Genomic DNA, 21,408 nt, shown 5'->3' with positions numbered 1-21,408 from the left:
TGCATGTCCATGGTCTAAGGCAGCAGTGATCAGAGGCAAGGGACTGGGATACTTAGCTGTAATGGCATTCAGCCCCTGATAGTCGATGCAGGGACGCAAGCACCTATCCTTCCTGACAAAGAAGAACTCGGTAGATATGGGAGAAGTAGAGGGCAGGATAATGCCTCAATCCAGCGCCTCACTGACATACTCCTGCATAGCATTCTGCTCAAGGAGCGACAGGGGATACATCCTGCAATGGGAAGGTGTGGTGCCGGGCAGGAGATCAGCGGAGCAGTCCCATAGTTGATGAGGTGGAAGGACTGCTGCCCAGCTTTTGCTAAAGACCTCACCGAGGTCTTTGTACTCAGTCAGGATTACCATCGGCTGGGTCAAGTCTGGGCTCTCTAGGGAAATGGCCCGACAGTTCCTAACACACTGAGACCCCCATGCCACCAGTTCCCCACTGCTCCACTGGAGCACCAGGTCATGTAGGACTAACTAGGTGAAACCAAGGATAAGCAGCGTGTCGCAGGACCGGATCAGGAAGAATGTGAGATCCTCCTGATGACAAGCCTCAACCGTCAAATGTAGTAGTCCAGTGTGCAATTCTACGAGCCCAGTGCCCAGCGGTTGCCTGAGCAGGGTGCTAACCTGTAGCGTCACGTCATATTCCCACCTCGGAATGTTGTGCTTGGTGGCAAAATCAATCTCTATAAAATAGGCCGCGGCACTGGAATCCACCAACGTGCACGAGTTTATCTGTTTCCCGTCCCAGTCCAGGGAGATGGGTATAGTAAGCTGGGACTCAGCATGTTGGGGTTTAATAACCTTGTGGTCCGGGGAGGCACCCACCCTTGGTCGATGGGCTAAGCAGGTCACTCTGAAGTGGTCGGACAAGCTGCAGTAGAGACACATCCAGTCCTGGAGTCGGCACTTTCTCTCCCAAAGGGTAACCTGGCTATGGCGTACCTGTATGGGCTCCTGAGATGCCCCTACCAGGCAGTGTGTCAGAGAGGTCAACTATGGTCATGATGTTCGCTCCTGGGCCAAATAATCAATGGTAATGGCGATTTCCACAAAACGGTCGAGGGTCCAGTTTTCTCCTCCATAGTTGAGCTCAGCCTGGACTCAAGGATGGAGCCTGTGCCAAAAACTGGCCAGGAGGGACACGGGGTTCCAGCCACTCTGCTCACCAGGGGGCCCGCCAGTGTGCAGGGCTCGTCAGCAGCAAGAACAGGTATGCGCTCCGGTTTTCGTCCACCAAAAACATATGTGGAGAGCTGGAAAACATGAGCTTACAATGCATAAAAACCCTTGGCAGTTGTCTGGCAAACCATTAGGCGTGGCTGGGCGGAGGTCCGCAGGGGGAGTGCGTGGAGCGTCTGCAAGGGATGTTGGGCTTGGGTGCGATGTGTGGGCAATCTCGGTGGTTCCGGGAATCCCCTCTCCTGAAGCGCCTATACAAGTTCCTGGAGGGTCTCCGCGATTTGGTGTAGGGATCATTTATGCGAACCCAGCCTCATGCCTTGTGTGGAGAAAGCATGCTGATGTCAGTTCAGCACCGCTGAATCTATAGGTGAGGCAGAACCTTCTGTTATGGTGGGAATCCGACACAACAGACTCAATTGCAAGCGCTGTAGTCCAGTCAAGAGCAAATACGAAGACTTGGTCGGGGACAGGCAAGGGTCAGAAGATCAGCAAACGTTGTTCAGAGGGTAATTTAAAACCGTGGTTGGAGAAACGGAGCAGTAGGTCAAAGAGCCAAGGATTATCCGACACAAGGGCACAAGTGAAACAAGTCTTGGAGCAGGTTGCGAGTTGTGTCTTCTCTAACGTTGAGGTTCCGCAATCAGCTGTTTCCAAGCTGCTTGTTTTATGCCCATCCTCCCTAAACTCCCACAAGTGTGGTTGTCGGCCACACAGTTGGGGGCGTGGCAAATGTCCACCTTTCACCTAGTGTCCACTTTGCTGTTGAAAACATCACTGCTTGAACAACTCTGATCTTTGTCTCTGTGCACACATCATCACATTTGAGGACATTTTCCAGATCTTTCACTGCACCTTGGCAAGTGGTACTCTTCGGCAAATTCCTTGTCTGCTACATTCCTTGTTGTTCATCACTGATCCAAGGAGGCAGAAGTTATAAACAGCTTTTATTTTCTCACAATCAGCACTGAAGTTTGCTGCTATTGCAATTGTCTTTAATTTGTCTACTGTCTGCTACTGCTGTCAAACTTTGTGTGATGGACACAATCAGTTTCACAAAATTCCTCTACTAATTGAAATTTCAAGTGACAAACTTATTTCCATTAAAGACACAAGAGTGGGAGATCTCAGGCATCAGGTCAGATGTTTTGGGAAGGCAAGTGAGAAGGTGTGACTGAAGGTATTCCAGAGAACCTGAGATCTTCTTTTTAATGTATCATAGTTTTTTTATTGTATGTACCACACAACATAATGACATCAATAGTCAAGAAGTCTTTGTTTCATTCACATACATTTTGTGATTTAAAAACCAATATGATTCAAAGGAACTGAGCTCTTTTTCTATTTTGGTTCTTTGGCACTTGATTCACTTTCTCGTCATTTTTCACAGTTTGGTCCATAAAAACTAGCTGGTGATGCACAATGAGATTATGGACTTCTGGGTGTTTCTCACTTACAACTACTTTTACATTCATTTATTTAGCAGACACTTTTCTCCAAAGCAACTTCCAGTGAAGTCTTTGTAGTGTTATCAGGCCACACACCTTATTCACCAAAGTGACTTACATTGCTAGATACAAGTTTACAAGTAGTTTTTATTGTCATTCCTCCATACAGCTTGCGTACAGTGGAATGAAATGTCACTTCTTCGGAGACCATGGTGCAAGACAGAACATAGTGTAACGATGTGGCTATGAGTTAGCCCAGATCCTCACGTGGATTCCAAAGCAAGGTGTATAAACCCAGACGGACACGGAAAAATGGAAGCTCTTCGTTTAATATCTTGTAGGCAACTATGGGTGACTTATATTTCACACAGCTGTCTTCACGATAAAATAAACAACATTAAACTCCAAAACGTGCGAGGCACAAAATGTGTACACGGCCAAGTATATCAGCAGGAAATACACATGGAAAGGACGTGGGTATGGCTGTGAGCTGTAGGCAGCTGTGGAGTAGTGTAGTGTTGAGTTAATTGGTGAACAGAGCCAGTTGAGTGTTGGGAGGTAGCTGGATGTTGAGAAGTCTAACTGCCTCGGGGAAGAAACTGTTGCGGAGTCTGCTGGTGGTGGCGCGGATGCTCCTGTACCTCCTGCCAGATGGCAACAGCTCGAAGAGTCCATGAGAGGGGTGAGAGGGGTCATCCACAATGCTGTTGGCCTTGTAGGTGCAATGGTTTTTGTATATGGAATCAATGGAGGGAAGAGGAACTTCAATGATCTTTTCAGCTGTTCTTACCACTCGCTGTAGGGTCTTGCTGTCGGAGACTGTGCAGTTCCCGTACCACATGGTGAGACAGCTGGTCAAGACGTTCTCTATCGTCCCCCTGTAGAATGTAGTGAGGATGGGAGGGAGTAGTTTTGCTCTCTTTAGCCACAGCTAAAGAGCTGTTTCACAGCTGTTTCATTGATGTGTAGAGGTGAGTGGTCTACTTGGTTCCTCCTGAAATCAATAATTATCTCTTTAGTCTTGTCAACATTTAGAGATAGATTGTTGTCTTTACACCATTCTGTGAGCTGGGTCACCTCCTTTCTGAATGCTGACTCGTCATTGTTGCTGATGAGGCCCACAACTGTAGTGTCATCAGCAAACTTGATGGACTTGAACTCAACTTTGCAGCACAGTCATGTGTCAGTAGGGTAAACAGCAGTGGACTGAGCACACAGGCCTGGGGAGCGCCAGTGTTCAGTGTAGTGGTGCTGGAGGTGGTGCTGCCGATCCTGACAGACTGAGGTCTCCCAGTCAAGAAGTCCAGGATCCAGTTGCAGAGGCAGGTAGTCAGACCCAGCAGGTTCAGCTTTGTAATCAGTTTCTGAGGGATGATTGTGTTGAATGCTGAACTGAAGTCAATGAACAGCATCCTTACACAGTTGTCCTTTTTGTCCAGATGGGTCAGGGAGAGGTGGATGGCAGCAGATATGGCATCTTCTGTTGAACAGTGGACATACTGGAATGGGTCCAGTGTGGTTGTAAGACTGCTCTTTATGTGTTTCATGACTAGCTGCTCAAAGCAATTCATGATAATAGGCATGAGTGCAACCAGTCAGTAGTCATTCAGACAGGACACCAATGATTTCTTTGGCACAAGGATGACTGTGGTTGTCTTGAAGCACACAGGGACAACAGCCTGGCTCAGGGAGATGTTGAAGATGTCCATGAAGACATCCGCAAGCTGACCAGCACATTCCCTGATTATCCGGCCAGGAATGTTGTCAGGACCCACAGCTTTCCGTGGGTTGACTCTGGAAAGAGTCTTGCTGACATCTGCAGCAGACAGACAAAGTAGCTGGTTGGTGGGAGCTGGGGTAGCCTTACCTGCTGGCATGTTGTTCTGTGCTTCGAACCGGGTGTAGAAATCATTCAACACATCTGGGAGCAAGGCATCACCATCACAGACAAGTGATGTACTTTGTAGTCTGTGATAGCCACTACTTACAATGGGTCACTCATCCATACATCAGTGGAACACACTCTCTCTGTAACTCACACACTAGGGGTTAACCTAAACAGTATGTTTTTTGGACTGAGGGAGGAAACCCACACAGACACAGGGAGAACATGTAAACTCCACACAGACTGAGTGGGGATTGAACCCATGTCCTCTTGCTCCACCCAGGCACTGTGCAGCACAACTCGCTGTGCCACTGTGTCACCTGAATGTATACCTCTCCATTATTTGTCCACTAAACAGTGGAAGTTTTAAAATTCTGCGTTTATGGTTTTCTGAGCCTATCCTGGGTGTGTCACCTCCCCCTCCAGCCTTGCGTCCTGTGTTGCTGGGTTAGGTTACGGCTTGCCATGACACCCCTCGGGACAAGCGGTTTCAGACTGGGTGTGTGTGTGTGTGTGTGTGTGGTTTTCTGAGATTTAAGTTGCTTAAGAAAAAAAAAATATTTGGTAAGTGGATAAATGTAAATGTAACTGTGAGTTGTTTACAAAGCTAAGAAAGTGTACAAATTAATATCTTAAAGCAAATTAAGCACGAACTAAGGGAGGTAAATAGTTGTATAAGAATTGTTTTCACACACTGTTGCTGTTTAGTAAAATACAAAATAATCTTGGATTTTTTGGAATTCCTAGATGCTTTGTCTGAAATCTGCCATATGGCACATTGGGAAGGAAAATGGCTGGTTCATATGTCACTTTTTCTGATGGCCAGTTGTAGTGATTACCCTGACTCCTCTGGGGACTACTTCTGGCCGCATCACCACTGCATGTGGTTTTCTGAGAAGGTTCGACACAGGTCCTTATAGTATGTTGTGCATAAAATGGTGCTAGTAGTGCTAGAGGAAAATCCATTACAGTGTATGGGATGGGCCAACACCAGTGATTACATGGCCCAGTGTTCACAGTGCCTGCAACGATTTAAAGATTTTTCCCCAGCAATTTTACATTTCACGGTCTCTTTCTGTTTCACAGATTTCAGGCCAAGCGTTGTAAGGAAACTGAAATGAATTCAGAAACTTCAAGGAAGTTTATACCTGGGTGTCACAGAAGGTCTGTGAAGCCTCGGCCTGCTTTGAAAATATCATTGTCTAATAGAAAAAAAAAGGTTAAAAATTAAGTAAAAATATGACCTTGCGATTAGGAACTATGACATAATTCTATGAAAAGATTAACTTTCCGTGTAATAAACTGAGTGCCATATGTATTTATAGACAAGGTTTTTGTGTTTTTAGCTGGGGAGGGGAGTCCTTAGCTCATTCTTTCATCGCCTGGAAAATCTTAAGAACCTCTCGTTTGCATCTAGAGGTGTCAGTTAATGGAGGATTAATGTACTGCTTTCACAGAGGTTATAAAAGTTATCAATTACAAATCTACAACAATGTGTTTATTTATATCCAACCTTTGACTGATGTTTCCTCCTCTATTTTTAAACAGTACAATTCCCAGGACCAATTAATTCCCTAAAAATTTAAGTAGGCTATCTTTTCTTTATTCTATCGTTCTGCTTAGCCGTTCACAGTAACAACTGGAACACAAAGTTCTGATTTCTGTGCTGTAATTATCTTGTATCCATGTCCAAATTGGCTTTTCAATTTATTACAGCATATAAACTAAGACAGACATTTCACCAGAGCGAATTAGAATAATTGACCTGTTCATGCAATTGGATAACTTTTACAGGAGTAATTTAGTTTGGGCACCTTATTCAAGGGTAATAAAGAATGGTATGGAATACAAACCTGCAGCCTCCATGTGAAAAGGCAGCTGTTCTAAATACTACTTTACCTGCTGCCACAAATAATCTATGCAATGTAGATGCAATGAAGAAATGAAAGGAAAACAAAATTCATCTGTCCAGGACTTCTGTTCTTTCATGTGTTTTCAGTAATAGCATATGTAGTTCGAGCATGCAGTGGAGTATACACTAGAACCTGGTCACAACCAAGAACACAATAAACAAGGCACCTGACACCATATTAGCAGCAGGAGTCTTTAACTTGGTTGGTAACCAATTTGTTAGGGAACAAGTGAGAAGAACAAACAAACAAACAGCATAGAGAACGAGTCACAATTCGACCCGGAGCCCTGCAGCTACAGAGTGCCACCACTACCCGCTGTGCTGTCTGGCAACACTTAAACTTGTTGATATTATTCCATTAGCTTTTATTGCTGTACTTACTGAATAGGAAAAACAAAGACTATTTTAAAACAAAAAAAAAAAAAAAAATTGAACTTAATGCAAGCCATGTACCATGGAACTGATCACAGCAGGTACACATTATGGGGTGGCTGACTGACAATAACGTATACATAACATTTAAAAGTAGTGTTATTATTGGCGAAACCATTCATCCTCTAGAAGTATAATGTACTATATTCAATTCAGTTTGATTCATAGATGGTAATGAAGCACATCATAGTTATATAGTACAGTGGTTCAAAGGCTCCTGTGTCTTTCTTCAAATTGAGTTTACATTTAATCGCCTTTGACTGAACTATTTGCTGAATGTATGGCATGCTTCAAAACATGATATACTATAGGTATTACTTTAGAAGTCAATATAATTTTGTATTCGTTCCAGAATTTCATTACCACTGAAAAGATGGATAGATTACAGTAAAAAGTATCAAAAAATTCAGGTTAATACAGATAATGAATACATCCTTAGGTAGACAGTTACTTAAAATAGATTAAGGTTTACGTAATTTAAGTAAATTCAATGCCAGATTATTACATTTCAACTTCTAAACATCTAGTAATTTATTTTATTTTCAAAACAGTGTGTACCATCTTATCTTTGGTAGAAAGTCTTAATGAAACTTCAGGTGGAAAGGAAAACAACAAAAAAAGAAACTGTAAACTCAAAGAATCCTCTTCTAAATGGTTCAGTTGAATCCTGTGATTTATTTATTGAACTGCTAGAAAAAGGGAACTTATTTAAAGCTCTGCTGGAATGAAAACCAACATACAGGAGGTCAGCCAGGACCAAGACTAGGATGTTCTGATTTAGTATATTTTTCTTTTATTTATTTATGGATGTGAACAGTTCCATCTATCTGTGAATTTTTCTCCCTGGAGACCAATAAAGTGTAACCAAACAGGAAACCGGGTTACTGGAAACTACAAATTCCAAGGGATAACTGTACTTGAAAGATGCACATTAATAATGCAACTGAAAGGACAGCTGTCTGCTCTCAGGAGAAACTTGTGGTGTATAAGCACAACAAATTTAAACACCCTCTTATACATCTTTCACTGCACCTCACATTAGGTTCAGAGTGCTGACAAAGAAATTTAAGTTTCACTCCAGGAAATGGAGTGCTGGGTAAAACTATCAATATAAGGAACTGCTGTAGAAATACTTTAGTACAGCTTATCTGTATTGTAGAAATGGAGTCACAGGTAATATATTCGTTCAGGATTTGGGCATTTTTACTGAAGTTTGCTTTTCCAAAGAAACACTGCTCTGGTAATATGAAGCAAGATACACAGTGGCACACTTATCTAGGCTGGATTCCCACATAATATCCCACCTTGCCTACTGCACCTCCCTCCTGCCTGGTCTTCCAGCCTGCTCCATCAAGCATTTCTAGCCGATCCATAATGTCACTTTGTGAGTTACATTTGACCTACCAAAATGTCCCCACATATCTCTTCTACATCTCTCTCTGTGTTAGCGTTCTGTAGCTGTTTCTTCAAGACTTTGGTTACAGGCTACAAAGTGTTCAAAGGATCTGCATCCAGACACTGACAGGGCTTGATCACTTGGTATATCCCAGCAGGAGCACTGGGCTTCTCCACATCTTGCCCATTGGTGGGCACGCTCACCAGGGGTCCAAAACTGAAAGTCTGTTGGTTCTTAATTTTGACACCAATGTTGTAGAATGACCTCCCCTCATCTCTCAAAGCTGCAGAATGCATTTCAGAAATCAAGAAGAGTCTCGGAAATGCATCTCTCAAAACACTGGTTTAGCTGAATTTACTAATATCTTCCTTTTGGAGTTTTCCTACGAGTTTTACTTTGTAGAAATGTACAGTTTTTGCAGACTTTTGACTGCCTGTTCTTACTTGAGCTATGTGTCAAAAAAATTGCATTTTAGCTATTGCATTTTAAGAAGCTTACAATCATAACCCACTTTAGTCCTTTTGGCACTTTAAGGGATTTCAACAGAACAAAACAGTAAGAGCTGAGCCTTCAGTAATGCATGTTACTGCCTTGTTTTGGTAAAGCATGATGCCACAGTATTCTCTTTTCCTATAGTCTCTACTTTCCATTTATCAACCAGGCTTGTAAGAAATGGCTAAGTTTCAGCTGTTACTGTAATATGATTGTCTGGATGGGCTTCAGTATTTAAGGGGCATTTCAACTGGTCTCTAAATCCGATTAACAGAGGATGAATTAAGCTTTTCACTTCCACAGGCAATACAAAACACTGCTTATGAGAGGAACACCATTCATAGCTCTCTTTCTCTCTACTTTTCACTGCCAATGCAGCTTGACAGCTCCCCAGTGCTAGTCAGTCAGTCTAACATGATGACTGTGCTTCAGCCACAAAGCATTTATTGCTTTAAAGCATATGAAAGCATTCACTTCTTAAGCCATAAGAAACTCTCCCTCTCTCTCTCTCTCTCTCCCTCTCTCTCTCTCTCTCTGTCATAGATACAAAGATGTTTCTGTATATATTCGGTTTGCATATATTTGTTGACATTATTTTTGTAACATGCACACACACGCATGCACACACACACAGAGACAGTAACATGAACATGAACCGAGAGTATAACTTCAGTGAGAACACGCAAACTTTGTCTGCATGATAGACAATTTCTCAGTATTTCAGGGACTTTGTAAACAAAACCCTTAAACAAATACACACACACAGTCGAAAAAGGCACCCCCCTTAAACAACTATCCGAATAAAAAAAGTTACCAAACAAACACACAAAGAAACCCTGCAGATGACCCATATGATAATGAGAAATGGGACTAAACTGCAATGCATCTGCTTGCATTATTCAGGCTGTCCTTCCTGTCAGTCGGGGTGTGTGACACACTGATAAAGGAAAACTTTTGACTGCGTCTACAGCGAGTGAACAGTGCCCACCGGCATCCTTAATTGATTTGCTGCTTGATTTGCAAATGCGTGTGCCAGTGTCATCCTTCATAATCCACCCTCCATATGGTGCGTTCTAATGAACGCTGTAGGGAAAAACGATCATTTTCCCGAACCTCAGGTCGAAAGTCATGGTTACCCGAAACGCTGTTTCGTGGAACAAACTCAAGCTTGCACAAAATGTCTCTCCCAGCAAAAATGCTGATGATAAGATAATGACTGTGTGGGAGGGAAAACTTTCAGTCAGTACTCAGTCAACAGCACCAGTCATCACAAGTCAGCAGTTTTTCATACTGTGTGGCTGCGATTAAATAGCTTCACCTGCCTACATTTTAGCTACTTTCTGATTCCATCAATTTCTTTATATTTAGGTGTGAAAGTAACCATATCAACTGACCTCAAACCAAAAATGACCCATTCAGTTGAAATACACACTGAAAAAACAACCTTTCTGATTAGCAAATGGTCAACTAATTTAATATTTAAAAAGTCAGAAAGTTTTGCATGTTTCACAACATCTCAAGCTCATTTCTCACGTTTAAAGTATTTCTGATAATTTTACTGGGTGAAAAGTTAAATATTTTAATTGCCCAAATGTTCCCAAGTGTCTACATGCACTACTTAAAGCTCTGCAACCTAAATCAAAATCAAGGCAACAAATTCAACAATGAATCGAAAGCAGTAATTTTCACAGAATCACAGTAATTCAGTAACAGTGTTTCTAGGAATTGGGGACGCAGCAGTGTGGTGAGCTTGGCCAGGTCCTGCTCTCTGGCGGGTCTGGGGTTCAAATCCTGCTTGGGGTACCTTGTGATGGACTGGCGTCCAGTCCTGGATGTGTCCCCTCCCCCTCCAGCCTTACGCCCTGTGTTGCCAGGTTAGGCTCTGGCTCGCTGCGACCCCGCTTGGGAAAAGAGCAGCTTCAGCCAATGTGTGTGTGTGTTTCTATGAACCTCAAAAATCTAATGGTTTGATACTACTAAATCAATATTTATTCGGTGGATTCTGATGCTGTTTTGGAAGTTTTGGAAATTGAGTTTGACTGAATAAAGTGGAGCTGTGCTCTAACAATTTTCTAAACAAGTCATACCCTAAGAATGCATCCTGCTTAAATGCGGTGGTGTTACAAGTGCAGTGAAATGCTGAGGTGATACATACAATGAGGCTTTTAATAGGGGTTACAACTGCAGGTCCGTTTTTTGAACCAGATTGCAAAAACCAGCTTGTTCCCACCACATGTTGCCTTTGAGTTTCTCAAAGTCGGCAAAAACGGTGGCAGAAATCAAAGGAGAAAAATGAGGATAAATACAACTCCCACAGTGGTGACAGTGATTAACTGCAGTGGAGAGCATGTTGTCTTGGGACCCATTAAAAATAGCCCAACTGTTATGGTGACTAAAGAACTACGGGACACAGTGCCAATGTAACACCTACGTCAGGGTAATCCCTCAATGGAACAAGCATTGAATGCAGATAAAGCTGATGATTTCCATCTGAGACTGTAATATGCCTGCAGGCTGTTACACAGAAACTTGTGAATTTGATTAATACAGCCGTCTTCGTTTTGACTGAGGATGGAAAAACAATCTCCAGATGACAGAGCTATCTGACACTACTACTACTACTACTACTACTCCTACTACTATTACTATTAATACTCCCATCACTAGCACTACTAAGAATAAGAATAAGAATTGTTAACTGCTTATCTAAGTCAGGATCACGGCATAACAATTAAATTTGTAAGTAGGGGATCAACAGTAGAAGTAGTAGTAGAAGTAATAATAACAATAATAATAATTATTATTATTTCTTTTGAGTTTATTTTTCTACGTATACTGTATGATCTCTCAATGTAGAGCTACTGCACCCTCTTAACCATTTAGTCAGCAGTGCTTTAACATTTTTTTGTTTTGTATTCCCTCTTCGCACTTCATTCAACCTGAGATGACCGATTCTTCTCTTTTTTAGAGTCCAGCTAAAAGTCCCCCTTACATTTGTGGTCACGCTCTAAAGGAATGAGCCAGTGATAGGAGGCTTTAGTGAAAGGGGATTGGCAGCAGCTGCCTGTTATCAGCCGATAAAAGCATTAACCCGGTACCACTGGGATCTTCCCATGCTGGCGACGGTCATGAGGGCTTGTGGGGTTGGATGCATGTTTTTGAAGCGACAGCCCTGTGTGCCGCTGACAGACGCTGCTCTCACTCCAGTTCTCTGGAGATAAGAGGGCACAACAATAAACACTAATAACTCCTGGCTCTCCTGGAGCAGGGAGACAGCTTGCTGATAAATTTGGCGTCACTTATCAGTCCACATTGTTCTCATTTGGCTTCCCTCACATGGGCTGCAGACACTTTACACAGAGGACTTGTCCTGAAAAAAATGCACTCTTTCTGAGCATTGAAGACAAATATTCAAAAGGACCAAGTGAATGAGCTGTCACTCCACTAAAATCTACTGGCATAGTAAGTCTGGTATACACAACAAAGAATTTTTTGTTTGGTTTTTTTTTTAAGATTTGTGTGAATTAGGTTTGTATTATTTGGCTGTGAAAAGTAAGAATATAGACAGGAAATGCAGTTAGATGTGAAGTACCCTCAAACAATTGTAATTCGAAAATTTAAATTACACAAATTCACTGTGGACATAAAGTACATTGAATTTGAGAAAAAAAAAAAAATAATTTCATGCTGCTCCTTTATTTGCAAATTGGGATATTTTTTTCAGTGAATTTCAGTTGCCAGAGGAAAGCAATGGTATGGAATGGAGCATGGGAAATAACAGCAGTGAGCAACTGAGAAGACAATTGTTTTTTTATCTGGGAATGAGAGATCCTCCTTTGTGAGTCTTTTGATATTGGTCATTCAAAGCAACAGAAAGGACTTGTTTACGCAGGAGGATCAGTATCAACGACATGAATGTCTTCAAAGAAGCTGGTGACTAAAACACGTTTTTCCATCTCTTAGTCATATCTGTTTCACATTGCAGTGTAATTAATTCAGAACGTGTCACAAAGCCAGTATAAGGGTACAAATGTGTTCAACAGGTTTTCAAGACGGATCACTTTCCCACTGGAGGGTGGGTGGGTGTAACAAATTTTTTAGGGACTCTGATGAGTGAAGGCACTGGATGTGCAAAAAGTTTAACCTTGAGCCACTACTCTGAGTTCAGAACCATGACACTTGCCTGCTGTTTCCAGCAGGTAAACAAAGCACCATTCATCACATAACCTTGAACATATCAGTTACACAGGTGGTAGAAGGGGTTATAGCACAGGGTGTCCGTTATACATAGAGCACAATATAAAATGAAATGTAATTGTATAAAAGAAATTTTCTAATCATATTAGGCAAGAGGTACCTACACAATACAATGTGAAAAAAGGGACTAGAAATATGACAGGAATTAAAGACTACACACACACACTTTCGGAAACACTCGTCCCCTATGGGGTCGCGGGGAACTGGAGCCTAGCCCGGCAACACAGGGTGTAAGGCTGGAGGGGGACACACCCAGGATGGGAGGCCAGTCCATCACAAGGCACCCCAAGCAGGATTCAAACCCCTGACCACAGGAGAGCAGAGAGCAGGACCTGGTCCAACCCACTGTGCCACTGCACCACTGCGCCACCGCACCCCTCTAATTAAAGACTAACAATGTTCAAATATTCTGCTACAATGAATCCATATTGAATAAACACGTGGGCTTTATAGGTGTTACCTTTATAGGTAACATCTATAAAGATAGGTAAACTGTGATGCTAGAGTTTTACATTTGCATTGTTCTTCCAGTATGCTCATCTGTTTTTACTACCAGTAAATATACCAAGGTCATAAATTCTAAAAACTGGTGTTCACATGAATACTTAATCATGCAGTGAAACAATAAATAGTTTCCCAGGTAACTACCATATCTGATCACAGTGCTTTGTGCAACATGATGAAATGAGACAATGAGGAAAATACATAATTATACTATAAGGATAAGCTAACTAAAAGTACCTCTTGGCAAAAAGTTTCCAGTATTGGCAAGGTTATGGTGTTCAGCCTTAGGTTTAGCCTTTTGCTCTTACTATTTATTCTATTTTTCACATATCCTATATATGGACCAGAAAGTACTTTGTGGTGTGTCAGAAAGACAAACTATTGGAGGGTTGTACATGCACTAAACTACAGGAATATCCCAAGGCTAGAGAGAAAAGGACAACAAATAACAGCTAAGAAATTATAACAATATTCACTTTTCATTGGTGGAAAAACCCCATTCTGGGACATTCCCACTACCCACTATTACCACCACGCTATCTTGAGACTGACATGTTACCCAAGTGCAGGAGATGTTTGCCAAGTCAGACTTACCCCTAGGGTTGTGGAGAGAGGCCTCAGAAGCTCTGCCACCATCCCCACAATGGCTCTGGTCAAAAGGAAGGCATTGCTCTCCAGTACCTGCAACCATCTCTAGGTTATTGGCCACCTCTCTCGGCTCCACTAGAGTCTTCAGTCGGTAAACCCTCCTACTGCTGGTGTCCGAAAGGTACAGGACCTCGTTCAATGGATCCATGGCCAAGTAATACTTGTGGGCTGGACTGGTGCTGGATAATAGAGAGACATGCCTCACAGCATTCATGGGTTCATAATAGCGATACATTTATAACACAAATTGATATGATTAATAACTTGTCAGATAAAATGCTTCCACTTCTTTACCATTACAAATTACAAAATATTGACATTCATTTACCAGAAGTAAAATGAAAACAAAACAGCACCTCAGCACTTGAAACATCTACTGACACATCAAAGTTATTTAAACACTGCAAATAGATCTGCACCACTGAGACATGGAACAAATACAAGAAAACCATACTGTGCTGAGAAAAATGAAAAGGATCCATTTACCGCACATGGATGTCATTTGTCCGCCCTTAGACCGTTAAAACCCATTTCCTGAGCTGTGCACATGGCTGGATATTAGCAGGCATTAAAAGGCAAGAATCAGCTAAGAAAGAATAAGCTAATTTTTCTTCCTTGCGCATATCTACTTACCGCAGGTTTTCCTGTAATTGCAAGAGACATAGTTGCATCTTATATGAGAAATTAATTTAAACAGCCTGCATTTGCATTATAATTCATTGTTATGTTTTGTTGGGTTATGCTTCTGCATGCATTTTATTGAATTACTTATTCATTTCTATTGGTCTGATAGGTAGGCTGGCGTTCTATTGTGAACTTTTAATGTTAATAGCAAAAGATGGAATAACCGTATGGGACAAGCGGTTCAGAAAATGTTCAGAAAAAAAACTTTCAAAATTATGCACTCTATGCATATGCACATAAATGAGTAATTGTTAACTACAACGAGAGGGGCGCGGTGGCGCAGTGGGTTGGACCGCAGTCCTGCTCTCCGGTGGGTCTGGGGTTCAAGTCCCGCTTGGGGTGCCTTGCGACGGACTGGCGTCCCGTCCTGGGTGTGTCCCCTCCCTCTCTCCAGCCTTACGCCCTGTGTTGCCGGGTAGGCTCCGGTTCCCCGTGACCCCGTATAGGACAAGCGGTTCTGAAAATGTGTGTGTGTGTGTGTGTTAACTACAACAGTTATACTCCCTTGGCTGTGCTCAAAAAGCTATGTTTACCTGTTTAATCAAAAGCCTCCTTCATGGTTAAAAAACACCAAAGTAGTGTAGAATAAAATAAGAGGTGCAGTAATTAACCTAAATTGCAATAGTCGTACACTATAAGTTTTCCCAGTGAAGAACCTTGTAAAGCTATGTCATTTGTCACTAAATATAAATAATTGGGTACATAAATAACTGGACATGTACTTTTTGTGATTAACAAAAATTTATGTTCAGTGCAACGCTTTCTCTCATAGAAAGCACAGCTATGTAATAAACATGGCACCTGTGACTTTAACACCATATTAGAGATGTTCTCAGGTTCCTGTTACTTACAGCACTCCACTATACACAGGCTTACATGGACTGTAAATTCAGTCCAGACTAACACCTCTGTTACAGCTTCTTGTATTCCACGTGTTTTATTGTCATGATACATCTCTTTGACATCTCAAATAACGTTTTCCTGAGCATTTAACCACACATTCTAAAATACTGTTAAAGGATAAAATACTGGGATGTGCTCTCACAAAAATTTTATGGCACCAAAAAATTGTTGGATGCATATCAAAGACAAGGGAGTCTACCTGCGGGAGTCCACCGAGGGAGGCCACCGTTACAGTTGTCCTAAGGGAACATGCGTCCAACATGTCAGCCATCAAAGTCTTCTACGGTAAGTGAGTCATGCAATTTCGCCACCGCCGGAGACCTGGGCGCTCTCGCTGCTGCAGCAATGTGGTTTATTCTCACCTGTCAAACCTTCCATCTTGCTTTACTTTCTCTGTGGGACTCTGGAACTGCCAGTCTGCTGTGAGAAAAGCTGACTTCATACCAGCCTATTGCCTCCCACCTCTCACTGGACCTCCTGGCCCTAACTGAAACCTGGATCACCCCAGACAACTCAGCCACACCTGCAGCACTCTCTACTAACTACTCCTTCTCTCATACCTCTCGTTACTCTGGCAGAGGTGGAGGCACAGGCCTGCTCATCTCTCCCCAGTGGGAATATTCTGTTCTCTCTCTTTACCTGCATGATCTGTCTTCCTTTGAATGCCATGCTGTCTCTATCACTGCCCCAATCACTCTTATTGTGGTTGTCCTTTATCGCTCTCCTGGCCCTCTTGGCTGCTTCCTGGATGACCTTGACATCTTTTTGAGCTTTCTGCCAGGGGGCAACTCTCTGCTGATTCTCCTGGGTGACTTCAACCTGCATGTTGATGACATTCATGCAAGCGGCCTTCTGTTGCTCCTACAGTCCTTTGATCTCTCCCTGTCCTAATCCCTTGCTACTCATAAAGCGGGCAACTGTCTTGACCTTGTATTTTCCCGCAACTGTGGCTGTCCTGCCCTCTCTGTTACACCGCTGCATGTCTCTGACCACTTCTTTATTTCCTTTCAACCCTCCCTCACCACTAACTCTTTGTCTCTTCCTGCACCCGTTGTCACCTTTCGCTGCAACTTAAAATCTCTCTCACCTTCCTGCTTTGCCTCTGCTACTCTGGCCGCTCTCCCTTCTGCTCCACAATTCTCAGATCTATCTACAGATGATGCCACTAACACTCTCCTCTCTGCCCTATCTTCCACCCTTGACTCTCTCTGTCCTTTGTCTTCTAGACAAGCATGCCCCATTGCTAGCCCATGGCTGTCTGATACATTACGTGCTAACAGGACCAAACTGCAGGCTGCAGAGCGAAGATGGCGTAAATCCAAAACTCCATCGGACCTGGATGCTTACCAGTCACTCTTAGCTGCTTTTCAGTCTGCTGTCTATTCAACTAAAACCTCCTTCTTCCACAACAGAATACAGTCTGCATCCAAAAAAACCACACAGTCTCTTTGCCACCTTCTCTGTGTCCCCCACCACTTCGTCCTCCCTCTTCTCTCACTGCTGAAGACTTTGCTTTGTTTTTTAGAGACAAAGTCAAAGCGATCACTGATAAATTCTCACCATCAGCCTGCTCGGTTCATGCTGGACCTCCCCGCAAAGTTATCCTCTCCAACTTCAAGCTATTCTCTGTATCTGAAGTCACTGACCTTCTGATATTGCGCAGAGCCAGCACCTGCTCGCTTGATCCGATCCCATCATCACTCCTTCAGAACATTTCCCCGCAACTCTCCTCTTTCATCTCTTCTATCATCAACTCCTCACTCTCCTCTGGCTGTTTCCCAGCTGCCTTCAAACCTGCTCTAATTTCACCTCTGTTAAAAAAAATCCTCCCTGGACCCCAATCTGGTTGAAAATTACAGACCGGTCTCTCTCCTCTCCTTCCTGTCCAAAACCCTTGAGCGGGCAGCCTGTGATCAACTGTCTGATTTCCTCACCCGGAACCATCTCCTTGATGGTTATCAGTCTGGTTTCAAAGTTGGTCAGTCCACTGAGACCGCCCTTCTGGCGGTATCTGACACTCTCCAAGCTGCTAGAGCTGCCTCCCTTTCCTCAGTCCTCATTCTCCTCGATCTGTCTGCAGCATTCGACACTGTAAATCACCGGATTCTACTCTCCTTTCTTAACCAGCTTGGGATCAAAGGTGCGTCACTAAGATGGTTTGAGTCCTACCTCTCTGACAGATCCTATCAAGTGGTCTGGCGGAGCTCTCGTTCTTCTCATCTGCCTCTCTGAACCGGTGTTCCGCAGGGCTCAGTACTGGGTCCTCTTCTTTTCTCCATCTACACCTCCTCCCTCGGTCCGGTCATAGCCTCCCATGGATTCAAATACCATTGCTACGCTGATGATACGCAGCTCTTCCTCTCCTTTCCACCTGGTGCATCAGACATCTCTGCATGCATTGCTGCCTGCCTGTCAGACATCTCTTTATGGATGTCTGATCACCACCTCCAACTCAGCCTCTCCAAAACAGAGATTCTTTACCTCCCAGCTGGCCTGTCCTCCTGTCACGACCTCTCGATCAAACTGGACAACTCATTCATTTGGCCTAGCTCCTTTCCTAAGAATCCGGAAGTAACGATTGCTGCGAGTCAGTCATTCTCTCAACATATTGAAGTCACACCCCGGTCCTGCAGATACATCCTGCATAACATTTGTAGGTTCCATCCCTACCTCACTACTGACTCCGCCCAACTACTTGTCCAGGCCATGGTGACTTCCCATCTGGACTACTGCAACTCTCTTCTGTGTGGCCTTCTTGCTAATACCATCAAACCTCTGCAGCTTCTACAGAATACTGCTGCATGAGTTGTGTTTGATTTGCCAAAGCGCTCCCATGTATCTCCTCTACTCATCTCTCTGCACTAGCTTCCTATAGCTGCCCGTATCAAATTCAAAACCCTGGTTACTGTGTACAAATGCATCAATAGAACTGCTCCTGGCTATTTACAGCACTTGATCAACAGGTACACCCCAGCCAGGCCCCTTTGCTCATTTACTTCTGCTTGCTTGGTGGTCCCGCGCACAAAAGGCAAAGCTCGGAGGTTCTCGGTTCTGGGTCCGTTGTGGTGGAATGACCTTTTCCTGTCACTCAGAATGCGGAAACTCTGTTTTCAAGAAGGGTCTGAAAACCCACCTTTTCCAGACCCACTTCAGATCATCTGTGGTGTAACTGTTCACGCATTGTAACTCCAGAAGCATCCCCAGATACAACCTTTATTCAGCCATTACTCTGGTATTGTACTGCTCATTTGTGTATCTTATAATATTTAATAATAATAAAAAAAAACTGGTGTGGGTATCGGGACTTGTCTATCCTGTGTCTTATGCACCTACTTGAACGATGAACCTCGGTGCAGCAAGTGGTAGGGAACAAATGATGTTTGCTTGAGACTTTCATGTCTGCAGCTATGTCTCCTTCTCTCAATGTAATGCATAAATTGTACTTTTGCTGAGATGTACGTCGCTTTGGACAAAAGCGTCCGCTAAATGAAAAAATGTAAATGTAAATATCATATAAAAATATATATATGAAAAGAAAATGAAACACATATCAAGAAATTATGATGATTTTGGCTAATCACTTTGCACCACACATGCACAGATGCACAGCTGTATGTGTAGAATACATAGATGGAAATTTCAATATTGTACAATTCACCAAATCTCTGCTGGGAGGGAAGTGATTTTTATGTGGCACCTCTGTCTTTGGAGCAAATTTTATCTGTCTGAAGTGATGGTCAGCTGACCCCAATATGTTATCCTGCCCTTCACAGTGGGAGTCCTGCCTCTCTAAACACATGTCTAAACTCTGAGAAGATCATTGGGGTCTCTCTCACCCCCGTCACAGACATTTACATCATTTGTTGCATCCGCAAAGCCACCTGCATTGCAAATGACCCCATGCACCCCTCACACAAACTCTTCACCCTCCTGCCGTCTGGCAAAAGATACCAAAGCATTTGGGCCCCCACAGCCAGACTGTGTAACAGTTTCTTACCCCAAACCATCAGACGCTTCAATACCCAGGGCCTGGACTGACACCAACACACAAACACCCATACTCTGCTGAACACCATTCTACTCCCTTTGCAAACTCCTTTTGCACTGTTCTTCTACTGTATTGACAACTGTTTTTTTTTTTTTTTTTAATTTTTGCTGCAAATTAGTATGTTTATATCTATCGTATTTATTATTTTATTTTAATATCTTCTGTTTTTTTTACTTTGTTTATTGTTTTGTCAATTACTGTACTGTCCTGTACTGTTTGCACACGTCTTGCACACATATACTTTATGTAGTCTTGTGTTGGTAGCTCTGTGTTGTTTTATGTAGCACCATGGTCCTGGAGGAATGTTGTTTTGTTTCACTGTATACCGTACCGGCTGTATACGGTTGAAATGACAAAAAGCCACTTTGACACTTTGACTTTGATATTCAAGTCCAACTTTGTCTATGATATAAGATTGACTCTGAAGACCTCCCACCCTACAGCTTCCTGCAGCCTTGCTCTGAAAAGAGAACATTGTTCTTAATTCCTTCTCTTCTGAAATCCAAATCAAACTTCGATACTGATTTCTTCTCCTCACCTTTCATAATCCTCTCATGTTAAAAGAGCAAGAGAAAGTCTTCCTGAATGGAGAGGGCCCCAGAAGTTGCCCAAACCAGCACATATGCTGAGTAGTAGTAAATACAGTAGTGAGGGACTCTCTGAGTGAACCAAACTTCCTCAAAGACCAGAAAGAAAGGTAGAGGCTTATTCAGCATACCTGTGCCGGATATCTCTGTTCCTGGTGGTATTGCGTGCAATGAGACAGGAAAGAAAACACCAGAAACAACATGAAAAGAGAGCAAGAGAGGGAGAAAAAACATCTTCTATAAGAAGGTCTTCCAGCCTGAAAGGTTTTGAAAAGACACTTGTGGGAAATTACTTATTTCAATTAACTACATTACAAGAAGTTTGCAAAACTGTTCACTACATTGTTTCAGTCAATTAATTGATTGACTGACTGGGTGGGCAGTCAGTCAGTCAGTCAGTCATTTGTAGAAATCTGAGTAATCTTGGAACAAGTTTCAGCTTTCCTGGAGTTATTCAACAGGGGAGATCTAAGACTAAGTGTAAGGGTGGCACAGTGGCACAGCGAGTAGTGCTGCTGTCTCACAGCGCCTGAGTGGTGTGAGAGAACATGGGCTTGATCCCTGCTCAGTCTGTGTGGAGTTTGCATGTTTTCCCTGTGTCTGTGTGGGTTTCTTCCAGGTTTTCCAGTTGCCTCTCACAGTCCAAAGACATGCTGTTCAGGTTCCCCCATAGTGTGTGAGTGACATGGAGAGAGTGTGTTCTACTGATGTATGGATGAGTGACCCATTGTAAGTAGTGCATCTAGCAGTGTAAGTTAACTTGGTGAATAAAGTGTGTGGTCTGATAACACTACATAGGGTCCATTGGAAGTAGCTTTGGAGAAAAGTGTCTGCTAAACAAATGTAAATGAGTAGAAGTAGGAAAAAAATGAGTAGTAAGCAGGAAAAGCACCTTTGCACTAAGAGTTGTTAAGTGACTATAAATCATTGTAAGTCGCTTTGGAGAAAAGTGTCTGCTAAATAATTGAATCGAAGAAATGTGGTATGAATTCTAGGAGTGTCTTGCAATTAATGGCATGAAGAG

At 42.9% G+C, this 21,408-nt stretch overlaps 1 protein-coding gene across 1 annotated transcript in view; it reads right to left on the bottom strand.

Moving 5' to 3' along the window:
- The window catches only part of LOC108925316 (teneurin-1-like), a 263,460-nt gene that overhangs the window by 25,156 nt on the left and 216,896 nt on the right, over positions 1 to 21,408 (bottom strand). The window contains exons 21-22 of the mRNA XM_018737145.2: positions 20,516 to 20,536; positions 14,109 to 14,341 (exon numbers count right to left, since the gene is read on the bottom strand). Coding sequence (XP_018592661.2) covers positions 14,109 to 14,341; positions 20,516 to 20,536 — 254 coding nt within the window. The remainder of the gene's footprint in view (positions 1 to 14,108; positions 14,342 to 20,515; positions 20,537 to 21,408) is intronic.

The sequence above is a fragment of the Scleropages formosus genome, chromosome 13 (assembly GCF_900964775.1).
Source record: "Scleropages formosus chromosome 13, fSclFor1.1, whole genome shotgun sequence".
In the NCBI taxonomy this organism is placed as follows: Eukaryota; Metazoa; Chordata; class Actinopteri; order Osteoglossiformes; family Osteoglossidae; genus Scleropages; species Scleropages formosus.
The sequence above is the reverse complement of the archived record's forward strand: the minus strand, read 5'-3'. Positions and strand labels throughout refer to the sequence as shown.